Here is a 16,331-nt window from a genome sequence, read left to right on the forward strand (position 1 = left end):
ATCCTTATCATGAAGACATCGACTTCACCTTCCCAACAATATTCGGAGGATTCCAGGGCCTGTTTGTTTGGCTGGGCTGCTGCTAGGGAACAATGGTTTACCCTGCTGTCATCGGAGCCGCGAGACGAGGTGTGACGGGTGTGAAGATGACGGGATCCAGAGGCAGTCTAATGAACTTGACTCTTGTTCAGTACGATATGGTCACGTCATTTATAATTACTCGATGTCAGGATTTGAGTGCAATCTAGGGAAGTTGTACCCTGCAGAGAAAGATGACTGGGAGCAGGGTTCAAGCTGTGAATCCCTGACGAACAGCCTGTCAGTCACCAGCATGGGGTCGAGGCATTCTTCACATTTTGGCCTGGCAGGGTAAACCAGCACCCAAAAGTATTAGTACTAGTCACTAGCTCAGATACATAACAAAAAGCGTATTAAAACTCAAAAACCAGCTCAATGAATTTCGCTCCCGCATTTGCGTGACGGAGGGGAAAAACCAAGGATGGAAAGAAAAACCCCACCGGAGCAGCACATAATTATCAAATCAACGCAAATCACGAAGGCTGTCCTCCAATGCCTCTTGCAGCTGAATGGCCTCGGTCCGGCGCCTGCTCAGCTTAGGTGATTCAGCAGCCAAGTGGACAAGATCTTCATCTGAAAAGGTAGCAACAGTCATTGCGCTGAAAACAGCTGGAAGCTTTGCTAGGATGTGTCTCTCAATGACTTGGCGGCAGACATTGTCTACAAAGGTTTTCATAGCAACCTATCTTGTGGTTAATGCAAGTAATGTCATTGGGGAATAGGGACCCGAACCTTATAGTAGGCATCCAAATCAATTTGGGCTTCGTAGCAAGCCCGCTCCTCCATATCGACGATGACACCATGGTTTTGCAGAGAAGCCACAAGCCGACTGATCTCATCAAACGAGTTGCTTACATGAAAACGACCGTTCCAGTCTTTGTTGATAGCATTATTGAGCGAAGTGCCAAGGTCTTGCCTCGAACGTTTGTTGCGCGCCTTTTGCACGTTATCCGTGTAGTAATGGTTGTAAGTGATAGGACATCCAGCCTCGTCATCTAACAACTTGCACAGTTCATGGAATGCGCATTCAGCATTCTCGTCCAGTTTGGCGACGATAATACGCAAAATGTTGTCCCGGGCACTGGGATCCTTTATCACAAATTCCGAGGCCGCCTGGATGAATCGAGACACAAGATCTGCGATGGTAGTGACATGTTCGCGAGCAATATCCGCCCAGCGAGACGACTGCTCATGGAATAGTTCACCAAGTAGCGCATGGTTATAATTCCCAGGAAGTTCTCGGCCACGGGTGCGATCATAAATCTGTGGCGGTTAGTTGGCTGAATTTGAAGACGACCATGATCTCACATTTTTGATCCACGCTGACATTTGCTCCTCAGTTACGAGGATCTGGCCGGTGTCCGAATCCGTACCTTCCTGACCCTCAGCCGAAACAATTTTGCGTTTCTGTCCATGTTGTCTCATATAGTTGGCAAACCGCCCGTTTGCCATGTGGACAGCGGCTCTAAGGCGATGATAGTCTTTTTCGCCGTTGATTTCATCAAAGAACGCGTCTCGGTTACCGTATAATCCTTCAACTCCAGCCCTCACGAGGTTTTGGAAATCAGTACCAATGCGAGTCAGGTACATACGTATCTGCGCAGGCGACGTTCGTTGAGTCCCGAGATCCATCAGCTCCTTATTGATCTCATTAAGCAGTTGAGCCACATCCTTTCGAACCTTCGGCAGTTCGCGCTCAATGTGTCGATCAAGGAGGTCTTGCATAAAGACCCGAAGGTTATCGATGCCGACACGCGAAGGATCGAGTCCAAGCTTGTTCCAAGGCTGATTCGCAAAGAAGTCCGCCTCCATCTTCCGGCGCTCAATCATAGTTATGCCCTTCTCCAAATCAAGAGGGCGAGGGTTTCTCAGAAGGAAGAATCCGAGTTTCAGCTTCGTCCTGTCAGCGTTGTTGGCTAATCTAGCAACACGTGCCTCAGTGCCATCATTGATAAGATCTGGTTTGGTGATGATTCCAACAGTCCGGAGGCCATCCTTGTCGTAACGTCGAGCACGTTGGATGATGCTCTGGGTATCCACGTCGCTGCTTGCGGGGACCACGGCAAGGATAATTGTCCGCGAGTTTTCTAAATAGGAGTTCACGAGATCATTGACAAGCTGCAGGTCGTCCTCGTTTTCAGACACAGAAATCAGCCCAGGTAGGTCAACAAGGGTCAGATGCAGGCCAGTATCCCCGACAACTTCCAAACGAAGTACATCAGCGGCAAACGTTGGAGCATCAGCCAACTCATTCGCTCCTTGAACGCCCATGAGTCTTGCCGCTTCATCGATAATGCCAGGCAACTGCGCGATGTCAGTGACCTCGCGGTGGAAGGCGCTCAACCTAGCCCTCTCATCTTCGGAGCGGGAGATATGAGGGATAATAGTTGCGGTATTCCGGCGATATTTTAGCTCATGGCGAAGTATAATTTCCGTGGCAAACCGAGTACAAACTCCGTCTTGACGAGGGAAGGGGATTCCACTGATTCCCTCTAAGACAGAGCTTTTGCCTGCTGATTGGTCACCACAGACAACCAGTTGGGGAAGCGCAATATGGTCGCCAACCCCATTAGCACGGATACGGTCGACTTGATTCAGTCTTTCTGAAGTTTTGGATGACACGAGGCCAAGTCCGTTTCGTGCCTGACCACTGTCCAGCTGGATCCAATCTTTTTCCGGCGGAGTATCCATAGCGATGGGTATCCTTCGTTGTCTGTCGGAAAGGTCCCGTGTAGAAAAAGACTGGAAAGAATATAAAAAAGGGACCCGACTCTTTATAGACTCGCCGAACGGCAGTCATGTCCGAAACTGACTTAGCCTTAAGTCATCCAAAACTTCAGAAAGACTGAATCAAGTCGACCGTATCCAGGCCAATGGGGTCATGGGACTCAAGACAGGAAACGATGAATGCCAATGAGCGACGCTTTCGAGAGAATGAAGGAGGCTCCTATTTATGATCATGAAAGACTGGTTACGCAATCGACTTGCCTATAGTTATGGTATCGCCTCGAAATTGGAAGCTTCAAATATTTTACGCAAGGAGTCAGACAACGATTCACCGCAATGTTCCCTTGCTATAGCATTCTTCCCAGACCCCCTTGAGGTAGACTAAACTATGCACTCCCTTTCTAAACCCGCCACATTCAAGCACGCCTAATTGATTTGTCGAGCAAGGGGATCTATGCAAGGGGCAGCTGATCCGTCCCAGAGATAGAGCGCCCCTGCTTCCACGCTGAGTATCCCAGTAACCCTACTTTAACCAAACACACCAGTGGGAAATGTGCGAACACATTCCAAAATCTTTACAACAGTGACAAAACTACCGTGAACGAAGTACAAGAGATCTTCGGCCGAGGGGTTTTACGTATTCAACCGCACGGCCGTCAATGTACTTACTCTTTAACATTTCTTCCGGAGGTTGTTTGCCACGAACCGCCGTCATCAACGCCTGATGTATCTCCTAAACATTCACCATGTTCCGGTAGTCGCTCTCAGAGCCAGTCTTCGCGGCGAGCAACGCGTAGAAGGCATTGTAAGCGAAAATCTTATTCATCCGCAGAGAATCAACGTCTGCTCGAGTTGAGAAGTCAACGAGGTCTGCCCTGGCGAGAAGTTGCGAAACAGTTTAAACATCGGACCCAGGCATCTCTTCAGGCTCAATACTCCAAGTTACACAGTGAAGCTGTGGTGAAACTTGAGGTGGCTTGGCTCCAATTAGACGACACACAAATTCAGGTGCCAAGTACGGCTCCTATTGCACCACTTCTCTGTCGCCCACCACCGCCTGCTGTCCCCGGGTAATTTCAGTTACCAACCGGAATGGATAATAACATTCCTATTGTGGAATAGCGCATCGTCTTGCTGTTCCCAACAAAGCAAGAAAAGCAAGATGATTCGGTCACGAGACCATATAAAGTACAACAGTGAGCCTAATAGCTTACACATGAAACTCGCGAAGGCCAAGGGAGAATCGAGAAGTTACCCTTTTACAATGTTTGTGCTAGTTAATATCTATGTTTCTTTTCTAATAGTTTAAAGGTTTCTTGATGTAACGTAATTATGTAAAACCACGGCTTGCAAATGGCCATACGAAGTGCCCTTAGTAAGATCAGTGGTATGTGAAGTCTTTCGCCAAGGGTGCCTACGGAGTAAGAGAGTGACTAATTCCGTCTCAGCTAGTAGCTAGACAGTGTCACAGTGAAACCGTAACAACTCCGGAGTACAGCTCCGGAATTTTCCATAGACCTGGGCTCTAGTCATGTGATGAATCGGCCGACACTACCCCACCATGCCCCTCAGCTAAATATTCACTCGGACGCGGAGTTTCCTTTTCACAGCATGCACTTACTCTATTATATAAATCAGGCCCCGGGCCATATCAATTTATCACCTGATAAGCGCACCAAATACTATAAGAGAGTTAAAAGAGATTTCCATATCGGCATATCTGTATTGTTTTCATCCAACTGGACCAAAAGAGAGCGTCTCCCGATATTACACTATCGAGCATCGCCATTCTGATATTGCGATAGGTTTGAAAGCCCTTGTATTTCCTTCTACGTTTTCTTCTGGGGTGGACCTTATTAACTAGTGGTAGAAGATTGTGCAGAGAATACCCGTGTGCTTGGTATCGAGGAAATACTTTTATGGAGGAACTGGCGCGTTTCTTACGGACGGCTCACTGGCAACAGACGGGTCACAATACATATTTCTGTGATGATCCCAGATTAGAGACTTTATGGGTTGATCTGGTCAAGGAGCTGCCAGCCTCACTGAAAGGCTACGGTCTCCAAGCGTGGAAATTAAATGGAACAACGAAGATACTAGAACCAGAAGGTTACATACAACCATTGCCTTCTATTCCTGGCGAAACGACCTCAACTGATACCAACGAGCCCCGAATCTTAGGGGGACCTAAATTGACACCTGAATCAGGCCCAATCGCTTTTACGAGTGAAGTCATTCTCACCGGATCACTTTATTTTATAGTAGCTCTCCCCCCAAGAAAAAGTAAATGATATGACGCTTTACATGACGTGGCGGGTTGATTGACGATTTTTTGACTTATTGACAATTCTTCAACACCTTTCAGTTGTTGAACAAATTGCCCATTTCCGACTCTTGTGGAGGTTCTGGAATAAATTGTGGATAATTTGAAAACATCATCATGTCAAGGGGAGCGAATTGAGGGTACGACGAAAATATAGTTGTGTCGATCGATGTTGGTGGCACGAACTGTGGATGGTTCGACGGGCTCATTGTGTCTACAGGCGAAGGTGGTACATATTGGGGGAACAAGTACGGAAGTAAAGTTTCCGTAGCCTGTGCTGTCGAGTTTAGATTTTCAGTGCTTTCCTGAGAAATATGTACTGACTGATCCGGATAACTGTCTGTGTTTGTGTTTGACTGAGATTCTGGCGAGTGGAGAGAAACATTGTGGTCTGGATCACGGTCCATTGAAGGAAAAGTTGTTGATTCAGCTGTCTGACATTGGTGAACATCTTAAAAATCATTAGTTATGTTACAGTGGACGCTGTTTAATCACAGAAAGCTTACCACTGCCCAAGTGAAATGCTGTATTATTATTGGAAGGCGTGCTTGAAGGTATATCATTCCGCTGATATTCCGCACTTGTCCACCCTTCTGTGTTCATCAACGAACTTTGTTGCAGCGATATAGTATCTGGCGCAGCTCGCGGCACCCCCGTGGACCAAGTTTTTCTCGCCTCACACCGATCCTCGGAATCAGGCACTGTGGGCTGAGGGTCAGAAACTAGAACACGTCAGTAGGTATCAGCCATTACCCATGTAGAGAAACTAACCCCTAGATGTATTAAGATCCATATCTCCTTCTCTACTCCACTGATGTTTTCTGGAACACGTACGAAACGCGACGCTATTTCCAGGATTTTCCGCATTGAAGTTACTTCTGCTTTCGTAATGGAATGGTTCTAGGGGGCCATCAGACTGTCCATTAAAATTTGGACATTCCGTGTCTTCGGGCTGAACTGCAGGGGTTGATGAAGAAGAATCATTGTTACTATTGGCACCTCTCTGACCCAATAATAATGCTGCGTTTTGAGGACGCGAATGCGGTGATGTGTGTACGTTCGACAACTGCTGGTTTTGGGATGCTATATCCAAATGAGTATTGTTGGTAAGAGCCAGCGTAGTCTATATAGAAGCTTACCAATAGCTGCACGTAAAGGGCTGCCTTCCAGGAAATGCCAATTCTGTGTAGATCTGGACAGATGGTTGAGTTCCGTTCGTTGGTTGATCTCGATAACATTTTCACTGCTGTTTGCTCTCGTATGCTGCGATTCATGTACCGAAGTGTTTTCTGCAAGTCGTTCCGTATTAGCGCCCGCGTTAGCAGTGGGAGAGCGATGGTTCACTGAAGTGGTACGAGCTGTGTCCACTCTTCGTCTTTTAGACTTGTGCGATTTATTCTCTACAGAAATGGTTAGAATGAGTCTCAAAAGTCCAGAGTATGCCATACTCGGCTTTCCAGGCGAAGTCTTTGTCCGTTTTCTACCTTCCTTGACGTCAAAATAATCGTCCACTTGGAGCTGTTCTTGAAGTCGTTTAGAGACGATCGTTCCCAAATTTACTAGATCATAATCATCCACAATGCGCTTGATCCCAAGTTCGAGGAGTTCGATGCACTTTCCCTTGATTTCGAGACGATGGCGCCTATCAGAGTACCTGAAGAGTGTCAGTGTTGGCGTAATAAAAAGGTAGATAAACATACTTTGATTCATGCACATCTAACGGCAAAGCAGCAAGATAACCATCATCGCCAAGGAATTCAGCCCACATGTCGTAGTTGCGTCCTTCCTGGATAGCGGCCTCAAGTCGTTTAGCATCGGTTTTGTTCTTTTCATCGACGGATGGATATTGGCGTTGAATTACTTCGACAAGTAAGCTAGACCCATCTTTGTACCATTTGTTACCTGTATGATAGTTATGATCAACGGCACTCCGGAACATGTTCAACTTTTCAAATCGGCTTTTGATTCTGTTGACATCCACTTCACTTTCCCTTTGTTCCAGTCTACCAATAGCTAGACCCCAGTGGTACTCCTTTGAGACTTTGGATCCCTCTTCAAAATACGTCTCAGTTTTATTTTTCCATTCCTTAAATGTATTCTTCAAGGTATCCGTGATCACAATCTGGGGTGGTGATTCAACATTATTGCCGTTTTTTGGTTGTATAGTGGCCGCGGACTTCGTGTTCTCCTCCGAATTTCTGGATGAAAAGAAGCTAATGAGTAATGTCTTTTGGGTACTAGGAAGAATGCTGATACGGCTCTGCAACTTCGCCTTAGGAACTGTTTTGTTCTTCTCTAAAAACTGGAGCAAATTGCTCAAAATTTTGTCAAACTCGGTGAGTGCGGTAATGTCCGATGGCGACTCCATAGCGACTGGTCTGCAACGAAGGTTGTTGTCGAGTTTGCTTGCAGCTTGTAGGTAAAATGTGGGTGAAAAGCAAAGGGGCTGCCTCTCACCTGGTTACCCCTCTCTAGAATACCCCTGTACCGCTTGCATATGCACTATACCTTTTTCGCCAGAATGTTGTCCTCGCGACAACATTCTGGCGAAAAAGGTATAGTGCATATGCAAGAGATGCGTTGCTTTCCTGTACACCTAAGTGCAAGATACGAGGTTGGTCCGCACGGTCCCTTACTGGGAACTGGCAAGGCTTTCGCGATTGAGCAAGATAAAGGCAGTTGCAACCCCGCCCCTATGTTCAAGTCCATTCTGATACACAACATTTCTTTCATCTTTCAGCGCAATTTCTCTTTATTGTTTTCTCGGCATTGCCTATGTTCCAGGCATGCGTACCTATACGTTTGCCCGTGTCCAGTATTGAGCTTGCCATCGGGATGAACCCCACAGTTTTGAAAAGCGCTACTACGATCCATGCGACGATGTTAAACTAAACAACAAGGCGTACTGTTCCGACGCCATCTTCGATTCGAGTCTTGGTATGTTCGGCACTACAACCAGGCGAGGCACTTGTCCTAGCTGCCGAGACTCGGGTTTATCTGTAGATACAGTTGTGGAAACGGTGCGTTCACAAGCTTCCTTGTCATGTTGGAGCTAACTGTGGAAAGGAGAGGTTGGAATTCGAATAAGCTTCCCTCTCGACCGCGTGATTGGTCAACGCCGAGATGGACTTGATGTCGCAAGGTTCCGCGAAATGAAGAAAAAGAGAGGTAGTAACGGTGTTTGGCAGAGTGTTTTGATGGACATGGAGCTAGCCTGGTTCTGTTCAATTTGTGACTTCCCAATGACATGATCCAGCAGGGTGGGGCGGCATGATAGATTAGGCTAAACCATTCTAAGTAAGAGCTAAAGTCGGGCCGATCCCTTTTGTTCGAGACACATCCCTATCCAGGTCTGGACTTCTTTGTAGGAACATCTTTCCCAATCATCTTTCTCTTCCATACCAAAATGGTTAAGTGTCCTATTGAGTCCTACCTACCCGCCAGGCAACCTGAGTATCCATTGATCGCTGTGGGGACCGTAAGTCCCATCTATGCCATTAATAGCCATTCTGTCATAAAACGTCGCCCCGAGCCTTCGGACGGTTTCGCTTGTCAAGCCTACAGCATTGAAGTCCGTGCTTACGAACGGTTGGGCGACCATCCCCGAATCGCGAACATACGGAAAATTACGGAGGATGGTATAGTCATAGAACGAGGTGAATGTCTGCGCCAGAAAATTCAGAGCAAGGAATTCAAGACGACAATACGGACAAAGCTCCGTTGGGCCCAAGAGGCGGCAGAGGGTTTGCACTACATACATACTAAAAATATTATTCATGCGGATGTTGGCTGTCATAATCTACTTCTGGACCAGTCGGGCCACATAAAGTTTATTAATTTTTCTGGGAAATTAATGAGATGGGGGGAGCATCTTTTTGCCATGGGGGAATATCCGAGAGTGGATATGCTTGTACTTGGTGGCGTTATTTTGCGTTGCTGGAATGGGGAATACTGCTTAATGGATGACGTTTCTCCAGATATAGACGCGTGCTGCCAGGGTATGCATGACACAGGTGATATTGTTGATCGTCGCCCTGGAAGATGTATTTTCTAATATTATACGGAAGTTGGTCAAACTTACTTCTCTTTACTGCAGCTATGGTTGATCTCTCTGATCAGGACATGGTTAGTTTTGGGATATCTGCTGATCTTCTTGCAGTGGCTAGATTGAAAATATTTGTTCAATTCGTATACTCCTCTGTATGGTTAATTGGAAGACTGCGTTTTATGGACATATTCTTTACTATTCACATAATGCTACAACAAATACCGCAGCTGTACACTGTCCAGTGCATATATAGCATGATATCTTCTATTCATTTTTAGCTGTTTAAACCATTCTCCGCTTACTATTTCCATCGCCCACTGTGACTTACTAATATTCGATCAAGCCCTAGTTCAATGCATATCCTTTCATACAATAGATAAGCCCAATTTCAAAATCATACACCTGTCTATCATGACTTGGTTACGTGCTTTCATCGACTGGCTGGGATGTGGAGACTCCGACCTGACTCCCTTCTCCAGCGATGGGCTTATCTATGAGGAAACAACTGTAAGTATCAACCACCAGCTAACTAGGAGATGTCTAATGTAGTATTTCCGGCAGATTACCACTGTCAAGCGTGACAATATGGAGAATATCATTACTGCAAGCCGCATTACCGCGAGGACCAAGGATTTGACCACTGATAGCGCGTCAGACAGAAGTACCCTTGTTAGAAATACTGGTATGAACACCCAACTATGTACTCTATTCGGTAAATTCCCTGAGAGTATTATTAGGATAGGTGTAAATACTGATGATATCTTTCTTTACGTAGCAGAAGCCAGTATTCCAGAGCCACCAACAAGGCTATCGAGTCCAACCGACAATTGTCCTATGGCATTACAACACGTTAGGCTGTCGGTGGATACTATCTTCTTTCTACCAGATTCGGATTTATCAGAAACCGTAGGATGAATCTACCTTAATACCTTGGTTCTGACACGCTGATAAATTTGGGTGGGAGAAGCGGGCATGGTGCACAAATACCATCGATAAGTCGATTAGGGATCAAAGCAAGTTACTCGGCTATGCAGGCATCTTCGATTCCCTATCCCAGTGTCAAATGCTATTATTATGTTCCGTATCATCTTAGTGACTCCGCGTAAAACTCCATAATTTTGCATCCATTTAGAAGTTTGAGGTCCTGTGCATAAGACTAGACGGAAGTGGAAAGGTATATTTCTTAGCTCCGCTTATCAAAGCTAGCCCTTCCAAGGGTTGTATAGAGGAATGCATTACCCGAGACTCAAAGTATCTAAATGTTCACGGCATCAATAGCCTGTTATTTCAAGTTAGGTTTGAAAATGGTGCCCTATGGCTAATCGATATTCCCCATCTATAGCATCATCGCCGCTTGAGTAGCAAGCGGAAGAGAAAAAAAAAACAAGGAAAAGCGTTAGAAGCATACACGATAATAAATCACCCTGGTCGTTAATATACCAGGAAACCATTATCCAGTGATATAAGACTGTGAAAAGCCTTGTTTTTACACCGCATATTCTTTCAAAGAACAAACAGATAACATCCTCAGACAGTATTGGCGCTCTTTTTTCCAACTTACAGCCTTATTGGACTTGCTCGTTAATCATGACCTGCTTCAATGGCATATTCCTGCAGGCAATAACCCCACCGTGGCTCGGGTGGTTCTGCTTCGGTCAACGCTCCCCCATAGATTGGATGGACTGCGACAATGGCAGACAGGATGACAGCAAATCTGTTACGAGCCATGATAAACCACTGAGTGGCTCTTCGGAGTATCAAACTCCAAGACCATTATCCTATGAGGAAGACCAGCCAAACCCACCGGCCCTAGCGAAGAGCCCGAAATATAGTTTGTTCCCGAAACAATCCAATCCCTCCTCGTCCCCCAAGATACAGCGCATCAAACCAGCTTCACACGCAGGATCAGAAGAAGAGGCCAAAGCGGCGAGGACAGAAACTTTGCGCAAGGATCAGGCATCAACGGACCGAATCAAAGGCACCTCGACTTCCATGGATAGTGGAGAAATAATTGTCCTCCCGGAGCCATAACCAGTAAGTGGCGGCTGCTTGCGACCTTGGCCTGAACATGCTGATTTAAACATAATTCGCAGAAACAGGTATAATGTGTGTTTGACATGCTGGATGATTCGACCAAGGATCAAATTGAGCCACTCCGCTATTTGGGCGTTTCTTAGCATCCTCTTCAAGAGCATTTCATGTTGTTTCGTGTAAAGTACCGAGAGAAGACGAAAACGATGGGCTGTTTGGTGCCAAATTTCAATGGGAAGGAGCAGGGTGCATTGAGACAAAAACTGTATCCGTTTGTACCCAAGGACGAATGGCCGGATATTCATTATAAATGTGGATTTTCAATCCATGTATAGCCAGTGTGGCTTTCTGTAGACAAGAATATATAAACCACCCAGAGTATCCGTCATTTCTTTTCGCCATCAAGCTTCCAACATGGACACCTTCCATTTCGCGACCTGTCGTGGTCTCTCCCCCCGAGTAGAACTTGTTCAGGTTTCCTATCTTTCCTCTAAGCGCTGCACGCGGCACTGCATCCTGACATTCCATTACGATGGAGGCAACGCCAGTTTAACCGTGGATCACTTCAACCGTCCGTCTCAACAGAATCAACGCGGCAAGCTGATATGGATTGAGAATGATGCCCCGCAAGTTCAGGATTCTACCCTATATTCACCGAACTATACCTGCCCCAATCTGGGAGATATCGCATATGAGGTCTACGCAAGCGACTATGTAGACGTAACACACAGTTGTTGCGGCTTCATGTGAGTCCTACGATGTCGTGGTTGTACCATTTTTACTAAGCTAGTGTAGAAATGGTTTTATCGAAAAGTATACAAAGAACAAGTATCTTTTACACTCCGATACAACATCCTGTAAGTGCTAAAGCCCAACACACTGAACCTCCTAAGGCTTATGAGTCTCAAAGCCCAGCATGATGATCCACGTGGCCAGTAAACAGTCAGTAGACACTCTGCGCAGTGATTTCTATGGAAGGTTTAAGCGGAGGCAAAGAACTGTTCGTAAAGGTTAATTTCAAGTTTGTCTAATAGAAAACGAATCTCGAAGATATAGTTTTGTGCTCAAGGAAAGCCAAAAGTGGATACTTTCTTTAGTCTCTGAACGGTGTTACCATCTTAGTCGATCATTGTATATAGGGAACACTATTTTAGCGTTAAATGGAGCAATCTCTCAAAGGTACAGGTAGCGGAATGGTACCCCACAGCAAGAGACACGAAGTCACATAATACCTGTCTTATTTTGTTTCGCGGTCATATAATGGTACTAACTTGGTACTATACTGCCAATCTCTGGGTCATGGCTCCGTACACTCTCAAGTATTTTGGATAACACCCCCGCGCCATCTTAACGCTACATAGACTCTGCATTATATATACTTCAAGTCGACTATTATATCTATTCCTCAGTTCATCTCAAGCTGCTTTTCTTACACTCCCACTATTGAGCTACCATGACATTCGCAAGCGACAACATACACGACAAATTTACTGTTGTTCAGGTACAACGGATCAACACAGCGCAATGCGAACAGCACTGGACATTAACATTGAGCGGGTCAAACAAATGTACAATAACCATTACGGAAACTGGTCTCCAGAGAATCGCAGCGCCAACCACATTTTTGGACAGTATCGGATACTGCTTCACTTCTGATTCCATTACTATGAAGGAATTAAAAGACTATATACTTATTCCACCTCACATAACGAGTTGGATGGGTCGTTCTTGTGGAGTTTGTCCATGTGTTTACTGGGTGTAAGTGTATCTTTATTTTAAAATACGTGTTTTATTAACGTTATAAAGGTTTTTCGTTGTACATGACCTACATAGAGTAGGCTATATCAATGAAGTCTCAAATGATGGGGTGCGGGTGTCTGAGTTAATGTCCAGGTTGAATTATGTGGAGTAACTGTGTACTTCGGAAGAACATAGGCCTGGAAAGGTCTAGTCTCCGAGAGAATTCGAACTGTCCTGTATTGTTGGAGGAGAATATGTAGGTGATTCTAGAGCACGATGGCCCCAGTGGGATACATGTCCCTGCATTTCGCTTCGCTTAGAATAGTCGAGACATCTCAAGTCTAACGAGTGGTTCTCCCTACATGAGTTATAAGTGCTCAGGTGTCCTTGGGGCTTAATAATCTATAGTAGCATTTGTAACACTAACTCCGTAAAACATAACCTATCCTAAGATATTGCCTACGTAATGTGGTGCCTGGCTGCGATTCTCTTTATAGCGAATATTTGTGTTGCTTACTATATTTGCTTATTTTTGGGAATCCTCCCCGAGCGTGTCTACGACCTGCGACAGAATTCATGGAGATACTACAGGCAAGTCTCCAAGAAGCCCCACTACCACATGCTCCCTTCCTCTCTTTGATAATATTCGCTGATATTTACATAGGCATAATGCCTGGTAAAAAAACTCAAGCGCAAATCATGCCAAATCGGGTCCGATTCCGATCATTTAGTCGCCAAGAAAATATTGCAGGGGCAGAAGATCTAGATGAAGTCAGGAAAGACGATGGTGAAGGGACGTGTACTAGGATCCGATATTCATGGGGAAACTTCCTGTGGCAATATGAATGCCTAAGCGAGATTAAAGCACGTAGGGAATAAAGGATAGCTTACATTGTCTATCAGTTCAGACTATCATCAAGGAAGGCTTTCAAGCTGTTGGTAGTACTATTGTTCCGTGGACATGATAATCTAGCGCAGTCTATATACGTGGCGCTATAGACTTCTAGGTTAGGAAGTGCCATTCTGCAATGTACTCAATTGGCCAGTAGATGTTCTTAACTGATATAATGGAGTGGGACCGTAAAGTCACATCTCCCAGGGACGCCACAGTTGCAGCAGGAGCAGAATCCTAGCACTCGACAGGAAAAACATCCAACAAATCCCCACGCAACGCTACCCTTATGGTAGTTAACACCTTCTAACTTTGTCGCCACTTTTGTAGATCGCAATATCCTGTACAAATTCCACAGCCAGTTAGCCCGGGTTTTATTTTGCGGCACTGTGTGGAACACGGTCATAACGATGTAATGTACAAGTGTTGATCACTGCATTTTTCGTCCTTTTATCGACCGAATTTCTATAACAGTATCAGGCGGCCACACATGATACCATTTAATTTTAGGAAGGAGTAAAGGCTGTAATCCTAGAACTTCCGAGCCTTATATGGTAACCACTGAAGATTGTTTACGAGTCAGATAGAATCCTTCGTAGTCGTAGACCTACGGTCTCGTAAAACTAATTGGTTGGATCTAGAGTTCCTGTAGTAATGTATGTACTGGAATAGGAGAGAAAGAAGAAGAGCAAGTCAGTAAACTGGCTGGGAATTGGTTGTATGTCAAAACCCTGTCTAGGTCTACCTACAATGTTGGGGCCGATTAGGAGGAAATTTTCTTTCTACTTTTATCTTTGTACAGTGAAGCTTAATTGTCTGGAAACCTCATGTACCTTTGTGTATAGTAGTACTTCTATATTTAACCTACCTTATCCCCTTACTTCTGCTCCAGGTTTACGTTGTTTAATATTCAAACTGCTACCCCTCACCGACTCACGTAAAATCTCAGCACCTAAGTCTCTTGCAATATGTCTGCAGTCAACAGTGAGTACCAATAAATGCCAAAGTACATGGTTCTGTCTCACCAAGGAGTATTACGCAGGCCTCCGTCGCATAGTTCCTATTTGGAATGTGGCAGAAATGCGAAAAGCTCGACAAGAGCTTTTACAGAGGCTGCCTACTACAGAACTTGCAGGTCTTGTTGCTGCATGGTTTAGAACGGCTAGGTGGTCCAGGAGAGAAGGTTGGCTTGTCTTATAGCTAATACCATTTATTAAGAGTTGATGCTGATTACTAGTAGACTGTTATAGGCTTATTACGAGAGCCCTCGACGACACTGCCGGAGACTCTCTGCGCAAGAACGTACGAAGGTCACAAGGATCGAGATGCGAGCAGTTGACAGAGGCCCTTATCTCAATGGCGGAATATGAAAAGAAATTCAGAGACGGGCTACTTGGTGAGCAGACCTCCAATAAATAGGCATAACATACTAAGAGGATAATAGATATATCCACAACAATTGAAATTCCAGAGATCTACCTTCCCCAGGACATACCAAATGAGAAAGTGCCATATCCCGGTTCTATAGACGAAAAACAGGGATCTTGTACGTTGGTAAACCCCTGGGATATTACCCAGAACCTGACTTTCTATAGTCAGGAAACAAAGAAGATCCGTCTGTGGTCCCAACAAACGCTTGGTAAGCTAACGTATCAGGCGCTAAGTGTGCTTTTGAAATGTCTTTTGAGCTATATTGAGCCGCGTTTTCGAGAGGTATACTCTCATAAGCGCGGGATAGTCCCAAGTTGGTGGCCTCGCGCAATAAAGTTCAAAGGCAAGAATAACTATGACAAAGCCGGTAAGACCTGCCACTATAATTGTCTTATCAGTCTCTGATCCAGTCATGAACAGTGACTGTTGCATTGATACTTTATATTATATTCGACTTGCACTCGGAAGGCTTCCGAGTTGTCCATGCAATAGATGCAATAAAACTCCATCCCAGGCTCATCCCCCAGGCCAAGGAGATCCTATACTCGATAATGTTTGTTCGACAGTTAGAAGAATCATACCGAGATGACCTTTGCAGCACAGTGGTAAGAGCAGAAATGGCCGTAATGGGCAGAGGGGTTGCCCAAGGAGTACCGACAGACCCAACAAGCAAACCCAGTGCTATACGACAGGCTACTGGAATATCACACCCTTCCATTTCCACCGAAGGCACGGCTGAAAGGCCTTACTACATTGTCCTGGGAGTCAACAGCCAAGGGAACTATTTTCGCTCAGTATAAAGATCACTCAATATTGACAACCTTAGTTTGTCGGCCGCCGAGGAAAGTTTCAGGCAGGAAGTGTCCAGGGTGAAGGAGCAACGGAGAGCTTACCTGTCGCAAGTCCTATATTGAGTCAGATTAATAGTGTTAACAGTGCAAATAGCATCGCTCTTTGACATTGAAAGGCTAATTATTCCTTAAGTTTGCCATGCTTATCGAAAAAACCGTAGCTCCGGACTGTCACCTGCTTGGATGGACATCGCCAGTCAGACTAATACT

At 45.4% G+C, this 16,331-nt stretch overlaps 4 protein-coding genes across 4 annotated transcripts; 2 read left to right on the forward strand and 2 right to left on the reverse strand.

The window, feature by feature from the left end:
* Nucleotides 1–541: 541 nt before the first annotated feature.
* AO090102000446 (putative dynamin GTPase) lies at nt 542–2,769 on the reverse strand (the record flags this gene model as incomplete). Its single annotated transcript, XM_023236814.1, has 3 exons — nt 542–760; nt 934–1,341; nt 1,387–2,769. The coding sequence occupies 3 exons, from the start codon at nt 2,767–2,769 to the stop codon at nt 542–544; spliced, it is 2,010 nt and encodes a 669-aa protein (XP_023091823.1).
* Nucleotides 2,770–4,158: 1,389 nt separating this feature from the next.
* Nucleotides 4,159–4,809, forward strand: AO090102000445 (uncharacterized protein; the record flags this gene model as incomplete). Its single annotated transcript, XM_023236815.1, has 4 exons — nt 4,159–4,192; nt 4,322–4,400; nt 4,444–4,610; nt 4,679–4,809. The coding sequence occupies 4 exons, from the start codon at nt 4,159–4,161 to the stop codon at nt 4,807–4,809; spliced, it is 411 nt and encodes a 136-aa protein (XP_023091822.1).
* A 357-nt stretch (nt 4,810–5,166) lies between these two features.
* AO090102000444 (uncharacterized protein) lies at nt 5,167–5,579 on the reverse strand (the record flags this gene model as incomplete). The annotated part of the gene is made up of 2 exons (XM_023236816.1): nt 5,167–5,342; nt 5,453–5,579. The coding sequence occupies 2 exons, from the start codon at nt 5,577–5,579 to the stop codon at nt 5,167–5,169; spliced, it is 303 nt and encodes a 100-aa protein (XP_023091821.1).
* A 5,184-nt stretch (nt 5,580–10,763) lies between these two features.
* On the forward strand, nt 10,764–11,207 carry AO090102000442 (uncharacterized protein; the record flags this gene model as incomplete). The annotated part of the gene is made up of 1 exon (XM_023236817.1): nt 10,764–11,207. The coding sequence occupies one exon, from the start codon at nt 10,764–10,766 to the stop codon at nt 11,205–11,207; it is 444 nt and encodes a 147-aa protein (XP_023091820.1).
* Between the last annotated feature and the right edge of the window lie 5,124 nt (nt 11,208–16,331).

Source organism: Aspergillus oryzae, chromosome 4 (genome assembly GCF_000184455.2).
Source record: "Aspergillus oryzae RIB40 DNA, chromosome 4".
In the NCBI taxonomy this organism is placed as follows: Eukaryota; Fungi; Ascomycota; class Eurotiomycetes; order Eurotiales; family Aspergillaceae; genus Aspergillus; species Aspergillus oryzae.